The sequence below is a fragment of the Camellia sinensis genome, chromosome 10, assembly GCF_055761805.1.
Source record: "Camellia sinensis isolate YWXY chromosome 10, ASM5576180v1, whole genome shotgun sequence".
NCBI lineage: Eukaryota > Viridiplantae > Streptophyta > Magnoliopsida > Ericales > Theaceae > Camellia > Camellia sinensis.
The window spans coordinates 174,362,240-174,379,997 of NC_138970.1; the positions used below are offsets into that span (position 1 = coordinate 174,362,240).

The window sequence follows — 17,758 nt, forward strand, 5'->3', positions numbered from 1 at the left end:
AAGCATATTTACAGAACTGTAAAAACTCCAAAACAGTATACAAACATGCTAGAAATGCAATGCAAAATGAGACTCAAAAGAGGCTATAACACAAAGTATGCAAAATATTCATCAAAAAGCCAAAGGCCCTTAATGAAACATGTTAAGAAGGTCAAAATAAGACTATCTCTAGGCCTGTAAAAAGGCCAAAAACAGAAGCATGATAGGCTGCCAAAGCATGCAAGAAAATGGCATTCAAGGGGGATATTGAAGCAAGTGCAATATGGAGGGCTCAAACCGGGTTGAGCCCTTAATGAAACAAGAAAATGAGCTCAAAAAAAATGACCTTTTCAGTTTTGGTCGGAGCTCAAATCAACAAGCACATATGGCTAAGAAAAGATACCAAAATAAGCTCAAAAAAGGAAGAACACTACTTACCCTTGAAGGCTTGACTTTGGTTGCCTCTTGGCTTGAGTTTGTGGTTCCCTTAGGCCTTGGAGAAAACCTCCTTGCTGCTGGAAATGGAGTGGTGGTGGGGGAGCTTGGTGTTGTAGAAGAAATGGTGGTGTAGGGCTTGGAGTTTCTTGCTTGAAAGAGAGGGATAGAGAGAGATTTTTGTATGCAAGTTCGAAGATGAATTTTTCTAACCTCTATCCCCAATGCCACCTATTGGTTATATGAACAAAAAAGAGGGAGCAAAGGGAGGCAAAAAGTGGAGGAAAAGTAGGCAAGCTTTCCCCCACAAAATATCCCCCGGATTGGGATATTTTCTGGGGGAAACAGCTATACAGCTGTAAAGTGTGCAGAGAGAGGAACATGGCCGGCCCATTATTGGAGTTGGATGTGGCCGGCCGGCCACCCCCCCTAGCCGGCCGGCCAAGGGTCAAAAAGGCCAAGTGGCTTTAGTGGCCGGCCACCACATATTGGTGGCCTGGCAGGTCTCCTCTTCACAACCCTGTGGTTCGAATTTGGAAACTCTAAAACAGGAGAGAGAACAAGCCGTTTTGAGGAGGGGTTCAAAAGGTTCAAATGGAATTAATGGCCGGCCATAAAATTTTAGGGTCCTCCCATGTGTGTACATCACAAATATGTGGTTTGGGTTTGAAAAAAATGGCTCCAAGGTGTTCAACATTGGCTCGGAAGGAGGGGTTCAAAAGGGTCAAGCAACATTAGTGGCCGGCCATAAACTTTTAGGGTCCTCCCATGTGTGTACATCACAAATATGTGGTTTGTGGTTGAAGAAAGTGGCCGCAAGGTGTTCAATATTGGCTCGGAAGTGCGAAAAACGGGCGTCGGAGGGCGAAAATGGAATATAACTGGTTGCCAAGATAATTGCTGGCCTCCCACCCTCCAGTGACCTTCCTGGTGATGAAACAGAGGCACCTGCCAAAAATGAACGAAAAGCAATGCAAAACGAATGCTCGGGGGCCAAAACACGCAGTTCGGGGTCCCGAAAATGGGCTGCCAAGCGCCGAAAGTGGCGTTCGGCCACGAAGTGGGTTTCTCAGGCCCCAGTGTCCCTTGAAAGGGAGAAAATAAGATGTATGCCAAAATTTAGAGCAAACGGAGATGGTTAAGCGGTCCCGAACCGAGGCACATGGCCCGACGGCTCCGAAAATCGAGAACCGGGCTCCGAAATGGGCAAAATGGCCTACAGCCACAAAATGTAGCCCACGGCCATTGAGAGATGGTCTACGGGACCTCTCCCTCCCCTCAGGAAAAGAAACAGAGAAAACCGAGTCTGGTTCGCAAACCAAGGCAAGGCACAGAAGAGGGTTCGGAAGTCCGGAGGCAGGGCTCGCAGCCAAGACTCTGAAACTTCTGAACGAGCACATTATGCAATATCACCAAGTGCTCAACTGGTGACGTCTGAGTCTCAAGGTCGGTCAAAAATGGGGTGTCTACACCAACGTAATGTAAGCTAAGCCGTGTTGGCCAAGTACTTGTGTAATGATAAGACCTGTTGGGGTTATGTGCCTTTGTGTTTGTAGGTCAACGTCCGAGGATTGATTGACTGCTTACTGGAACCACTGTGAGTAACGTTATTGTAAAGATACGTTCATATGAATTACGTTCCAAATGAAATATGATAAGTTCTAATTTCTGAAATGATATTTGTTTTCGTGAATGAATATTCCATGTTTGAAATCTATTATGGCATCCATAGATAGTCTCAAGTCATGGGAGACGGTATGAAAATACAGGTCCATGACATACATGTGATTACGAGATCTCGTTAGCCACTTCATTGTGGTGATATGTGTTTAATCGGTATCCGAAACCGATTACTCTAGTCGGAAGACATTCTGTGATGTGTTCTATGAGATGTACCATTATTATGTTCTGATATGAGAATGTTTATGCTCTGGTCTGTTTTCTGCTTATGATATATTCGAATTTCGTTCACTAACCCCTTTACCCTAATGTTATTCATTAGGCTTTAGCTCATTATGTGTATATATATGTATAGGTGAGCATTCTAGAGCCCGAGCCTAAAGGCTTTTGTCTGGATCTGTGTTCTGTTGTCAACCAACAATTGTGCCTCACGTGGAGGTTCCTAAAGCGTCCTGTATTTAAGTTTTGTGGTTTCTGTTTATTTAAGACTTGATTTGATGTCGTTGGCTGTACTAAAAATACTGTAATGTGTGTGGGTATAATGTATGGTTGACTTTTGATTATGCATATAAAGTTTTTAAATATTCCGTTTCATATAAGTCAGCACAACTCATTGGACAACTATATTTATGTATTAGCTTCCGCTAGCCCCTTAATTTTGTTAATCTGTTCAGAGGTCTTCGGTAATCCAAGGATTACTGGCCGGTTACGATGCTAAACCTATAGGGGCGGGTTTGGGTCGTGACAGCCACTCTCGAGTGGGCTTAGAAAACATGATTTTGCCACTCTCAAGTGGGCTTAAACTCACATTTCGATGAATTGTTCCAATTCAAGTAATCCAACCTTCACCCACAGGCATTCAGGCAGTTTAACACATAAGCAGTTAGGCTCATGGCAAGCATGCTATCATGGCAACACTCACACTCATGCAAGATGCTAAAGCATAAAAACTTACCTAGTACTCCGAGCCAAAACAATAGCTAGTTAGTAATCAATGCATGATCCTAACTATGTTAAGATGGCTAACGCAACACATGCAAAATGCAACTAGAAATAGACTCGGCTATTCTAAAATGGCATGTGAATGCTACACTTGATACATGTATTCAAATTGGAATTAAAAAGTATGATGCGCCGAGCCCGGTGCATGCAATACGAATGAATGAATGCAAACAAGCATAACATAAGGATGCTAATCAAAACATGACCTAAAACTAACCACCGTAAGCGGTTAAGTAAAAGGGAGGAAGACGTGGGGTTGGAAGACATTCACACACTCACGCATACTTATTACAAAATTTGCCCTCTCAACGGAGGGTCCGAATGAATAATACAAGCTGGCTACGCTAAGCTATTCTAACTAATCTAATAATTTAATTTGACTAATTATTACATAATCAAATTGAATATTAGCTAAGCTAAGCAAATTAAGAATTTACAACAATGAATTAAATTAGCCAACACATTAACTAATTAATTACAAATTAACTAACTATACAAAGCAGTTAAAATGGCCTCGAGAAGAGGGGCATATGCATGCTAGGTCGGCTTCGCTCGAAAATCCGTTGCCATGCCTCATGTTACCTCTATTTGCACTATTCTGTACCTCTGAAAACTGCACAAATCTCCAACGCACTTCTAATTCACCCCATGGGCATGCTGAAAGGTCATCGACCAAGTGATATGGCCATCGGCCAGAGAACAATGGCCATCGACCAATCTTTATGCTATTGGCCAAATATTGTTAGCCGATTGGCACTAAAGATAGCCGATTGGCACTGAAGATAACCGATCGGCCATCTCTTCCTGTAGAATAGTCCTTTTGCTGCAGCAGAGGACAAACAAGGGCATGACAATACATTTGCAAGAAAATGTTGTGCAACTACACCCCTTATCATGTTTGGAACTCAAAGGAGTGTAGTGTTCGACCTTCGGGCCATCAATCAAGCATTTCGATACATGATGGCCAAAGAGGCCGAATTGCACAAATCAATATGGAATGAATGCACAAAAACTCATGAATGCCTTACACTCTATCATGTTGAATCAAGAGTGTCGGCGACCGAGGGTTGAGGCACATTTCGTCACTTCAAGTACGAAACGTCCCTCGTTCCTCGTGTTTGGTTTGACACCCCAAACCAAACACAATGCAATGCAAGCATATTAGACGCAATGATAATGGCATGCAAACCGTGTAATGCAACCTAAGCATATAAACAAGCTAATGTAACAATCATGCACAATGCAATGCAACCTAAACATCCAAACATGTAATGTGCCGAGCATGCAAAATGCAATGCAACCTAAACATGCAAACATACAATATAATAGGCATGTAACAACAAGAATGCAAGAACACACAAACCGCATGATCTATGGACTTATACTGAAAATGGATAAACCTCAGCCATACCAAAAACAGTGGCCAAAATGCCAAAGAATAATGGAATAAAATGCGACACAAGCATGCATGCCAATTGGCCTATCACTTAGGCATAAGGACACAACTCTCAAACATTAGCAAAGAGTGACAAACATGATAATGTGGCAATGCAATGAGCTTTGAAAATCATGTGAGGAATGATGCCAAATCATGCACACAAGTCAAGCATAACATGCAAGAAAGCTCAAAACTCGAAACTAGCAAAAGGGTTCACACCAAGGCCATGCTAGGCAAGCCCCAAAGGGCCAAGGGCAACCAAAACAGTCCCAAGAAAGGTCGACACAAGACCAAAATCATGCTCGAACCTAGCCAACACAAGCTAGAACAAAAGTCCAAAAGGCATGAGGCATGCGAGGCTACAAAAGGGTGTTACACTACACCTATTAAGACCAAACAAGGCATGACTTAACCAATGAAAATCAGAGTTATGGCATGTCAAAATAAGCCCAAAAACCCACTTAGATGGCATCCTAAAGACCTAAACATGGAGGCATGCATAATGATCCATTCATGAAGCATAAAACACCAACTCTTCAAAGCACTAAAGGAGTGACAAGTATAAGTGTATAACCACTCTATATGGCCTGAAATCACATATGAAATGATGCCAAATCATGAAAATAGTCTAAGCAACGCATGCTAGTGACTTGGACACTCAAAGCCAACAAGCTAGATTGAACCAAGGCTACACAAAGCAATGCATGCATGACTAAAACAACACCAAACAGAGCTTAAACATGGTAAAACATGACTAAAAGTTCCTTTGAGTTGAGCCAAAATATGCAAGCATGATGTTCCAAATGCATGATGCATGTTAAGGAAAATGAGAGGATTGCAAGACAAGTGCATGACGCATGTAAGAAGCTATCAAATCAACTTAAAATAGAGATATAGCATGGAAAAATAACACCAAATACTTGCTGAAATGAAGCCAAAACATGCTAAGCAAACATGCTACCAATATGAGCCATAAATACAAGCAAATGAGACACAAGGAGAGATGGGTGTCCCTCTCCTATAAAAGACTCCAAAACCACCTTTCCACCACTAAAAATCCACTAGATTTCAGTGGTAGAAAGGTCAAAGCAAGAGCAAGAACAAAGGCCAAAATGGATGGCTCAAAACAAGGCCAAACAAGGCCTAAGAGGGGGTAGACAACTCCAACCAAAAAGTGACCTCAAACAAACATCTCAAGCACACAAAAATAGAACTTTTTGCAGTTTATAGTTAAGCTTAAAACAATATGCAAATAGGTCTAAAAGCTTAAGCCAAAATGGGAGATTAAAAGGTAGTCTACTCACCCTTGAAGAGCACCTTCAAGAACACAACTCCAGCACCTTTCTCTGACCAAAACCACTCCAAGAACTCTAAAACCAACTCCTAAGGACCTCAGCAACCAAAGGATGGTGTTCTACTAGGTGCTCTAGTGCAAAAGTATGAACAAAATGCACTTTCAGGCACAAACTCACACAAATATATAGAGAAAGAGAGATATCGAGAGACATATAACTTCTATATCAATTTTGCTGACCCCTGAGAAGGGAGGAAGAGCTCCCTTCTTATAGGAATTTAATTCCAAAGCTTCTTGGAAAAGCTAGAACAAGGTGCAAATCCCTCCATGCATGTGTATGGAGGATGGGAAGTGTGCCCACCAGCTGTCACAGCTGGCAGAAAATATCTGCAAAAAGCAGATGGAAAGGTCTCGGCTAAAAAATATGGCTGATCGACCAAAAAAAGTGCTGATCGGCCACCACTTTTGGCCGATGACAAGAAAACAAGGCCGATGGCATCATGCCTTGGCCGATGGGTTGAGGGGATGGCCACCAAGCCACCCTCTTCCCTCAGAAGCAAAACCACAAGTCCTTGGTCCGTAACCAAGCACAAAACAGACAAGTTGAGAGATCTTAAGGCAAGGCGCGTAGCCGAGACCTTCGGGAACTCAAAACAAACACGAGCATGGATGATCATTGAGTGTTCAAACGATGACGTCCAAGTCTTGAGGACGGTCAAAAATGGGGTGTCTACAAATATACAATTTTCCAACAATAGAAGGTCTCAGGGGTGGCGTGGGTTGTGTAGTCCTCATTGGTAACCCTGCTGCAGGTGCTCTAAATTGTGTAGAAAATGGACCTCTAAATGATATAAGAGCAAGATCTCTAACTGAAGTTGAAGCAGTGCCTCTAATTAAAGGAGGCCCACTCAATGAAGTTGGGCCTCTAACTGTTGCAGATCCTTTTACTGATGCAGAACCTCTGACAGTTGCATGCCTTCTAACTTCAGGTGATGATGCTTGCATAAAACCTAGTGGAGCTCTGTTGATGTTAGAGTTGATTGAGCTCTGTTGTGAATTGTTTGTTTGCTGCTCGCATTGTTGCTTCACATAAACCAATTGTTAAAAAATATTAAACAATGTTAGAAAATATTGAACAATGTTAGAAAATATTATATCTTGTCTCTCCCATTCCTTTTTCTACTTTCCCTTGTGCACTTGTTTTAGATTTGCATGTTCTCTTGTTGTGACCCGAGTTCCCACACTTTGTGCATTTCAATGATGTTTGGTATTTCCTTAACTTGGTAGGCTACTTAGGTTGCTTATTTGGTTCTCTTATCCTAACCTTTTTTGGCCTTCTAGGCTTTCTAGAATACTTAGGTGGCTTAATTTTTGGAAGACTTGTCTTGACCCACATGTCTTACCTATTTATTAGATATAATGTGGTTATATGCTCTAAAGTATGTATAATTTCTATAACAATGATCTGTAAAAGCTTCTGGTTCCTCATAACAATTCTATATTACTGCCACTACATGTGCACATGGGATCCCAGTCAGATCCCATCTCCTACATAAACAAGTTTTAGCATCCAAATCAACCACAAATTGGTCCCCAAAAATCCCTCTTACTTCAAACATTCTCTGACCAACCAATGAAGGAATGTAGGAGTTGGATTCAAGTTTGTTCTTCTCTAAAATTTTATGAATTTTAGGCCTAATATCATCATCCCACTTCATAGCCAATTCTCTCTTTATTCTCATCCTTTCCATCAAATAAACTCTAATTCTCTCCAACATTGTTAAAATAGGCATTCCTGTAGCATGAACTATTTTAGCATTAAAGGACTCACACAGGTTATTGCATAACACGTCACACTTAGTCAATGTCCTAAACTGTGACCTGCACCAATACATTGGTGGCTTCTTAGCCAACCACTTAAAAGCCTCCTTATCATAATCTTGAAGCTCTTCTATAAGAGCTTGAAACCTACCCATGTGACTTGCCTTTGCTATATCCCACATCCTATCTTTAAGTGCCTTACCAGTGTGACCAGCACCTTTGAAGTTGTTGTGCAAATGCCTAAAATAATGCCTATGTTCCACACCTGGTAGTAACTCTACAATTGCAACCTCTAACCCCTGTATAAAACACGAAACAAATCTCAAAATCTATTATGTCCAAGTGTGTTATGTAAACAAAAAAAGTACAAAACTTACCTTCTACTTGTCTATAATTAAGGTCCACTTTTGTTGTTCTATTATACCAACATCTTGGATCAAACTTTGAATAAACCACTTCCAGCTACTGGTGCACTCTACCTCAACCATAGCATATGTAATAGGAAAATTTTGATTATTGGCATCAATGCCAGTAGCTGTGAGCAATTGGCCTCTATGTGGCCCCTTCGAGTGACACCTATCAAGTCTAATTACAGGCCTATATTCCTTCATGAATCCCCTTTTGCATGCTTCAAAACAAATATAAATTTTGTCGAACATATCATCTTCTCCCCCTTTAATTGAAGGCTTTAAGTCTACAAAGATTGTGGTGCCTGGATTACTTCTTTTCACTTATTCACCATAGTCCCATATTTTACCAAATTGATCTACCACATCCCTATTGATCCTTTTAAGTGCCTTGGCCCTTGCTTTATAAACCTGACTAGAAGACATCTTATAATTATAGTCAAACTTGATTTTCTCCATGAAAGATTGCACTGACCAGTTTGGATTAATTTTTAACTCCTCTTTAAAAATCCATGCCAACTACCTAGCATTCACACTTCTATTAGTAAATATCCTTCCACATGTGTGGTTAGACATATATGACTTCACTTGCATTGTATTCTCTTCATTTAAAGATGCAAAAATCATCCTCTTACACCCTTTGCTTTGACACTTGGCCCTTACCCTATCTCCTTCATTCTTTATTATTTTAATATTCCTCTCTTGAATAATTGCATGTTGTCTGATAGCGTCTCTGAATTGTGTTGCAAACTTAAAAAGCATGCTTAGCTTGAAATCAGGATCATTCATTCTTGACTTCAATTTGAAAATAGGAAACTTAGACTTTTTAATTGTCTATCCACCTTCATCAGATGACTCATCTAGGCTTTCAAAGCCATTTGCTGAGTTATAATCATCAAATGAGGAACCCATAACCAAGTCTGGTACATTTCCTGACACAATTACTTTATCTTGCTCAGTGGCATTGTTTAGCCCACTCCATTCCACATCTGCAACAACCCTAATATGTAATTAATTACTAATCTGTAATTAAGGATGTTAATTAAGTGGTTAAAATAAATTATGTGTTTATTATGTATTTTGTATGTTATTTAGCTTTCTATTTGTTACTTGTAGTAATATTTGTCATGATTTCTGCTTGGATATGAAATTTGATAGCCTAAATGGCCTCAGAAACCAAAATTGAGCGCATGGATTCTAATTAAAATTTTTGGAACCATCTAAGAAGGTTGGTTAAAAATTGATTCAGTTTAGTAAAATCACATGTGATTAAATTAAGTCTTGATTAGAACTGATTTGAGTTAATTGAGTTGTGTGTCAACCTTGATAAATTAAGGCTACTTGTGTTTAATTAAGATGATACATGATTAGAATCTAATTTGGTCCTATTTATGATTCAACATCTGGTTAAATGTAGTATGAATTGGGCATTTTGTAGTGTAGGGGATTAAAACCCTTGTATGTGTGTGTTGGAGTTTTGCATGTGTGTGCACGTGTATTGTGCTCAAGAAGTGAGGTGAGCGTGTGTGTATATTTAGCTGAGTTAGAGAGAATGTTGGTGTTATTCCTTTTGATCATTTGGTTCCTTGTGCTGAGAGTTCTAGAGAGAGAGAGAGGGAGAGAGAGAGAGAGAGAGAAAAAGGAGGGGGAGGAGAGCTCTCTAGAGGGAGAAAGCTCTACACTCATGTGGTTTGAAGGAGAATAAGAGAGCGAAGGGAAGACCATCTCTCATTGTTTGAAATCAAAGCTCTAGGTAAGAGTCTTGAGCCTATTTCTGCAGCTAACCTTCCATGCATCATGATTTCAACATATCTTTGAACTAATTTCATGAAATTTGTAAGAGAAATGGGTCTTTGAACTTGTAGATGACTTGCATGTGCATTCTTGGAGATTAACCTTTGGTTCCACCATTTTGAGTTTGAGTTTTAAAGCCATTGCAAGCATGTGAGTTCATATCTTGCGTAATGTTTTAGAAATTCATGGGTTCATAACAACCATTTGCATGTTTTGAAGAAACCATGAAAAGAGTTTGAAAATCTTATATGTAAGAGATTTTGAGTTCAATTTTGGTAAATTCATGAGATTTCAAAGCAAATGATTTTTAAGGGGTCATGTATATATATTTTCTAAAGTAATTTTGTGTTTTTGAATGAGCTACGCATGACCCAATGCTTTGAATTTGTGTTTGGAGCTCAAACTTTATGTTTTAAAAACCCATAATTTCACAGCTGGCCCGAGCGACCAAGTAATGGCTCGAGCCAACATTGCGAGCTTCCAGAATTTTGCACTCTACAAAAGCTAGCTCGAGCGAGCTCAGTTTTTGCCTTCAGCTGGCTCTAGCGACGAAAAGCTGGCTTTAGCCAATAGCTTATTTTCATCATGTTTTCAAAAGATGATTTAAGTACATATCTTCGCTCTCATCTCTTTCCAGGCATTCTTAGGCATGATTTATGAACCATTAAGGATTAATAAGCTAAGAAACAACATATTTAAGTGAATTAAAAACTATGTGTCAAATCCAAGTATGTGGTTAAATATGAACAAGTTATGTGATATGGAATGAATAAGAAGTTAAAGGAAGAAAGCTAAGCCATGTATGGCCATATGAATGAGTAATAATGAGACATGTTTTGTGCTATGTACATTTGTGTTTGTAGGTCAAGACTTGAAGACTGACCAACCATTTTCTAGAAGCCTATTGTGAGTAATGTTATTGTAAAGATATGCTCATATGAATTATGTTCCAAATGTGATTTGATAAGTTATGATTTATGAAATGATATTTGTTTACGTGAATGAATGTCCTATGTTTGAAATCTATTATGACATCTATAGATAGTCCCAAGTCATGGGGGACAACATATTAATGTGGCTCTATGACATATATATAATTACGAGATTTCGTTAGCCACTTGTCAATGTGGTGATGTGTTTAATCGGTATCCGGAACTGATTATTCTAGTCGGATAACGATATGATATGTTCTATTAGATGTACCATTATTATGTTCAGAAATGAGAAATGATTCTGTTATGATATGTTTTATGACTATGATACGTTCAGAATTAGTTCACTAACCTCTTTATATTAATGTTATTCATTAGGCTTTAGCTCACTGTGTGTGTATATATATATATATGCATAAGTGAGCGTTATGGATATCAGGTCTAAAGACTTTTGTCTGGACTTTTGTTTTGTAAAGCCAACCATTGCGCCTCCTGTGAAGGTTCCGAATATGTCATGCGTTTAAGGCCTTGTGATTGACTTAACTTTTGTTTTCTTTGTTAAGGTTTGAGACAAGTTTTTGTATATGGGGTTTATTCCCTTCTTGTTTTGATTATAATGTGTGTGGGTATAATGTAAGAATGATTTTTGGACATTGTATATAAATTTAAAAATCTTTGTTTCATATAAGTCAGCACAGCTTATTGGACGATTATATATATATATATATATTTGCTTCTGTTAGCTCCTTATTTTGTGATTCTGTTTCAAAGGCCGTAGATAATCTTATGATTACTAGCTGGTTACGACGCTAATTCTATAGGGGCGGATTTGGGTCATGACAACATCCTTGTCCACATTCAAGTCAAATAAGACATCATCATCACTCCAGATATATTCAAATTTAGAAAATTTATCATACACATTGTCTTCATTATCCTCTGCATAATTAAGATCACTAGTGTTACGCCTCCTTTCATTATTATCCACATGTTTAGTCTATACACCAGATGAGGCGGTTTGACTGATAAAATCAGATCCGTAATTACGTATAAACAAAGTAAAAAATATTAAGAGGACTACAAGACAAACATAATGGGGACTACCTTTGAAAAAAGTACTACAGAACTATACACACAAGCAAAACAATAAAATAATCCAACAATATTTGTTAGATTATAAGGACCCATTACATAAAAAATTACCATAAATAGTTGTCAAACAAACATCCCGTTAAAAAAATTAGAAACATGAAAACCCTACACAAAAACCCATAACAAATTCTCCATTAAGAAATTAGGAACCTAAAGAAGTCACAAAAATACATAACAAAATCTCCATTAAAAATTACAGACATGAAAAATGGACAAAAACCCATAAATTCCTAATCAGAAATTTAAAAATGAAAAACAAACAGAAATTCATCTAATATCCTGTAAAAATACACAAACCAAACCTTAATCATGATAATAGACCAATATTATATAACCCTAATATACAAACATAACAAAAAGCAAAAAGTACTTACTGTAATGGGATATTTCGACTCTTTCTTCAACAATCCCTACCATTGCTGCCCTCAAAATAAAGAACGCAAACTGTTGATGATTCTTATCTCAATTTTGACCCTTCATCTTCTCTTTCTCTCGTTCTCTTTTCTTTACTTGGATTTGAGGCAAATAAACCCTAAAACAATTGGGGTTCCCTAACAATTTTTTTAAAAAAAAAAATAATTTTTCATTCTTATTTTACAGGTAAGTTGCTAACATGGCAGATTTCTAGTTTTTTGGATGAAACTTTGCCTAGGAATAAAGTGGGAAGGATTTCAAGCATGAAGGATCAAAGTGAGATAATAAAACTTAAAGGGCCAAAGTGAGAAACGAGTGAAACTTTAAGAGGACAAAGTGTTATTTACCCTTTATTTTATTACAATGGTTAAGTACTGAGATTTTTTTTTTGTGTGTGTTCTTTTTACCTTGAATGAAAATTTTTTAAAAATATATATTAGCCAATTTTTGAAATTTAGATATGCAGTTTTTTTTTATATTTTTTATAAATATTTTTTTATTCTTAGGTGCACTATTTTTTCTTCAAATTGCTTCACATATTTTATTTTGTACGTGTGTCTTATCTAAAAACTTAAATAAAATATGAAAAAAACACTACTAAACAAAAAAAAAAAACAAAAAATAAAAAAAGTCAAAAATAATTTTTAAAAACTAAACCTAATAAGGGATCACGATCCACGATCATTAAAAAAAATGTTTTTCCAATTGCTATTTTGGTAATAACATTATTTTCTATTTTGATGGATTTTAGTTGAGATTTATTTTTTATTAAGACTTCAAAATATATTACGCGTTCAAGTGATCAACATGGTCTTTTAAGGTAAAATTTGCCCCACTCCATTGACTTTACTATATGGGTTTACAAATCATCTTCACAACCGTTCTCCTCAATTAAATTTTGCAGAGCAATTCTGAAATTTTTCACTAAAATTTCTAAACAAAATTTGTAAAAACTACTATATATAATAACATTGCATTACCCTATAGTCACATTACAATGCACCAAAATCAGGAACTTCATTTGTGTGTTAAATCACTCAATAAAAGTTCTCATGTGACCCTTATGCAAGACATTTTTTGAGATAAAATGTAATTTTCCTTCAGTTTTTACTAATTTTATAGTTTTTTGTAGCATTTTCTCATTCTACTGTATTTCCTAAACTTTTAACCACAGACCACTCCTTTCCTGAGTTTAGAAAATACATTACAAAGAGAAAATACTGTGGAAAAATAGTAAACATGAAAGACAACTATATTTTTTCTCCTAAAAAAATGCATTATTTAAGAGTCACAACTTTAATGAAAAATGCAAGTGAATGACTGTTACAATTGAAACATAAGATACCACATAAAGTGTAATTTACTCTAAAAATTATCAAGTATAAAAGGCATACATGGCCTGCAAGTGTTATAATGCAAGCAGTGGATGATCCTTTAGCTTTGGTGTTCAAGTAAGCTTCCATTTAAAACTTTATTGAGATTGACTGCTTCCCGGGGTTCATTCTGGACCGCAAGGAGAGAGTTAGCCATGAGTTCCCGGGCATACACTCCAGCATCGATACCCTTTTTGGCCCATCTACCAATGCCATCGGCCACACCAATTGTTTGCTTCTCATCACAAATAAAATATGCATCTTCCCCAAGAGGATTCAACTTATTGGATTTGGGTATGTAATATGCCCCTGAAACCATCTTCAAGCCTAAAATGGAGGAAGACAAAAAATAAAAACAATGAAAAATGAAAACAAAACCAAATAGAGAAACTAAAGAAGGCAATGCAAAATAAGACTTAAAATGCTATGTTTAATTCAAAATTTTTAATCTTTGAAAACAATGAATTGTGAAACAAGAAAAAAAAAATGAAAAAAAAGAGAGAGATGGGTCCTCACATCTTAGGCTTGTACTCAGTGGCGGAGGGACATAGGAGCAAGGGGGGTCACGTGCCCCCATGACTTCTCAATTTTTTTTTTTTTGGTGTGGTCTTGCTTAGATAGAGTGCCCCTCCTATACATAATACATAGTCCTTCCAATTTATCCAAAACACACTGACACACCACACGCACCCACTTTTTTATTTTTTATTTTTTTGAATCACAATCCCAACCAAACACTGACACACAACTTTTTTTTTTTTTTTGGTGAGCGCACACAACTCTAATTACAGTAAGGCTAAAACCCTAAAAGTGTATGAATTTTTTATTTTTATTTTTTTATTCACAGTACTTGTTAAGTGTCTTCGTATTTTCTTTGTCTCCTTTTGTTGCTTTGCAATTTACCGACTCGCGATTCACCAGATTAGGATCACACAACACAGATTTGGGACCATATTACAACATTGATATCTTCTCTTCATTGTTTATAGGTAACTTTATTTATTATTTTTTACTTTTAAATAAAAATTATGAGTATTAATTTATAGTTATTTATTAAGTTTTGATTTGTAAATTTTTTTTATTTGTTATTATTTATGTTAAAATAAGAGATTTTGATATGCTAAAATTATGAATCTTAATTAGTTGTGATTTATATTAAAATTAGGGATTTTGGTTTGTTGTTGTTTGTTTTAAAATTAGGGATTTGATTTGTGCTAAAATTAAAAATATTAATTTGCAGTGATTAATAATTAAATTAGGGATTTTGATTTGTTATAATTTGTACTAAAATTAGAAATTTTGATTTGTTGTGATTTGTGCTAAATTTAAATTTTTTTGATTTGTATTAAAATTGGAGATTTTCATTTGTGGGGGCTTGTGATTTTGATTATGAATTTTATTTTGATTTTTAGTTTTTTTAAACAGTTATGGAGAAATATTTCAAAAGAAAATCAAAGTTGGAATCATATCTTCCTCAAGAAGAAGATGATAATTATTCTTCTACAAAACAAAGTCACATAGAAATCAACTTAGTAGACTTTCCTGCAGATCTAGGATTACGGCCTCGGATTATGAACTATAATGCTAATGATCAAGACCAAATTCGTAGGGCATATCTACAAAAAGGTCCTTTGTCAACCTCGTGATCATAATTTTTCACAAAAATTATTTGGACAAAAACTTCGGTGATTTAATCAGGCTTGGTTTAGTGAATTTTCTAATTGGTTGGAGTATAGCGTAGCAAAAGATGCAACATTTTGTTTATGTTGTTATCTTTTCAAACCCAATATTGGAGATCAAGCTGGTGATGATTCTTTTGTTGGTGAGGGTTTCTCAAATTGGAAAAAAGAAAAGAAAAAATTCAAACTCATGTTGGAGGTCCCAATAGTGCTCATAATCAAGTTTCAAGTAAATGTCAAGACTTGTTAAACCAAAACCAACATATTCAAACTATTTTTTTCAAACAATCTGATCAATCTCGAATTGAGTATTGAACTCATTTGAATGCTTCGGTTGATTGTGTCAAATTTCTTCTAAGAGAAGGACTTGCATTTCGTGGGCATGATGAATTTGAAAATTCAAGTAACCAAGGAAATTTTCTTGAACTTCTCAAGTTTCTTGCAGATCATAATGAAGATGTCAAAGTGATTGCATTGAGCAATGCTCCACAAAATCTCCAATTGACATCTCCTAACATTTAAAAAGACATTGTAAATGTGGCTGCATTTGAAACCATCAATGTGAAGAGATCTTGGTGATGCACTTTTTTCTATTTTGATTGATGAAGCCCGTGACATATCAATCAAGGAGCAAATGGAAGTTGTAATACGATATGTTGACAAAAAAAGCCAAGTGATTGAGCGCTCTTTGGGTATTGAGCATGTTGCTAATACGAATGCTCTCTCACTCAAACAAGATGTGGAAAATTTATTCTTCAAACTTGGATTGAGTATTTCCATATTGCGAGGTCAAGGATATGATGGGGCTAGTAATATGCAAGGTGAGTCCAATAATCTTAAAACACTTATGCTGAAAGAGAATCCTTGTGCATAATTTGTTCATTGTTTTGTTCATCAATTGCAATTGGCAATTGTAGCCGTGGCAAAGAATCATAATCTGCTTTACTTTCCACTTTGGTTTCTAATGTGGTGAATGTTGTTGGAGCATCATGTAAATGCCGAGATATTGTTCTGGAGAAGCTAGCTGCAAAAGTTGTTGAGGTACGTTATACTACAGAGCTATCTAGTGGGCAAAGCTTAAATCAAGAAACTAATCTTAAACGTGCTAGTGATATATGTTGGGGTTCACACTATGGTACTTTTGTCAGCTTGGCTAGTATGTTTTCAACAGTGATTGATGTGCTTGAAATGATTTCGGAGGATGGTTCAAATTCAAAACAACGAGCAGAATAAATGTATTGTTGGACTCAATTCAATCATTTGAGTTTGTATTCAACATTCATTTGATGAAAACGATATTGGCTATTACAAGTGAGTTATCGCAATCACTACAAAGGAAAGATCAAGATATTGTTAATGCCATGAATTTAGTTCAAAATTTTAAAGTACGACTCCAAAAGATAAGAGAGAGTGGGTGGACATCTTTACTTGATGATATTTTGTCTTTTTGTGAAAAACATGAAATTGATGTTCCCCAAATCGATGATATGTTTGTAGCTTGAGGGAGAAAAAAGCACAATGCTCAAAAAATTACAAACTTACATCACTATCGCGCTGAGTTATTCTCCACTGTCTTGGATATGCAAATTCCAGAACTAAATGCTCATTTCACTAAGTCGATCATTGAGTTGTTACTTTGTGTGGCATGTTTGAATACATCTAACTCTTTCTCTAGTTTTGACATGAAAAAGTTAATTCATCTTACTAAATTTTATTCTAGAGAATTTTCTTCAATGGAGCTCACGGTACTTAATAATCAACTTGATACATATATTATCGACATGCTATCCAATAGTGAGTTCTCAATATTGAATGGAATTGCCAATCTTGCTAAGAAAATGGTGGAGACTTGGAAGAGCAAAGTATATCCATTGGTATATTTTCTCTTGACTTTAGTATTAATCTTACCTGTTGCAACTGCTATTGTTGAGAGAGTATTTTCAGCTATGAATATTGTGAAGAATCGGTTGCGGAACCAAATGGGTGATGAATGGATGAATGATAGTTTGGTTGTCTACATTGAGAGAGACATTTTTGATGGCATTGATAATGATACTATCATGGAAAGATTTCAAAAGATGAAAACTCGTTGGGATTAATTGTAAAAGTTTAAAATTAAAAACTTTTTGTAATGAATATTAATTTTTAATGTTTAATATTAGCTCGAAAAATTATTATTATGTTATTATTATTGATTGGAGAAGAAAAATTTTGAGATTATAATTAATAGGTACCCCCTATATTAAATTTTTGGTTCCGCCACTGATTGTACTGATATTGCATATAAGCTTCTCTATCCCTTTCTTGCCTTGCTTTTGTCTCTTGTTCAATTCAAGTAAGTGCAGCCGAAAACTTCTT

At 36.4% G+C, this 17,758-nt stretch overlaps 3 protein-coding genes across 3 annotated transcripts; 2 read left to right on the forward strand and 1 right to left on the reverse strand.

Moving 5' to 3' along the window:
• Positions 1–7,324: 7,324 nt before the first annotated feature.
• On the reverse strand, positions 7,325–8,515 carry LOC145800883 (uncharacterized). Its single transcript, XM_082890636.1, has 3 exons — positions 8,389–8,515; positions 8,129–8,277; positions 7,325–7,948 (listed from the first exon to the last, which is right to left on the reverse strand). The coding sequence occupies exons 1-3, from the start codon at positions 8,513–8,515 to the stop codon at positions 7,325–7,327; spliced, it is 900 nt and encodes a 299-aa protein (XP_082746762.1).
• A 7,519-nt stretch (positions 8,516–16,034) lies between these two features.
• LOC145800884 (uncharacterized) lies at positions 16,035–16,633 on the forward strand. Its single transcript, XM_082890637.1, has 2 exons — positions 16,035–16,221; positions 16,386–16,633. Exons 1-2 carry the CDS (start codon positions 16,035–16,037, stop codon positions 16,631–16,633), a joined length of 435 nt encoding a protein of 144 aa, XP_082746763.1.
• Positions 16,634–17,133: 500 nt separating this feature from the next.
• On the forward strand, positions 17,134–17,499 carry LOC145800885 (uncharacterized). The gene has a single exon (XM_082890638.1). The coding sequence runs from the start codon at positions 17,134–17,136 to the stop codon at positions 17,497–17,499; it is 366 nt and encodes a 121-aa protein (XP_082746764.1).
• Positions 17,500–17,758: the final 259 nt, after the last annotated feature.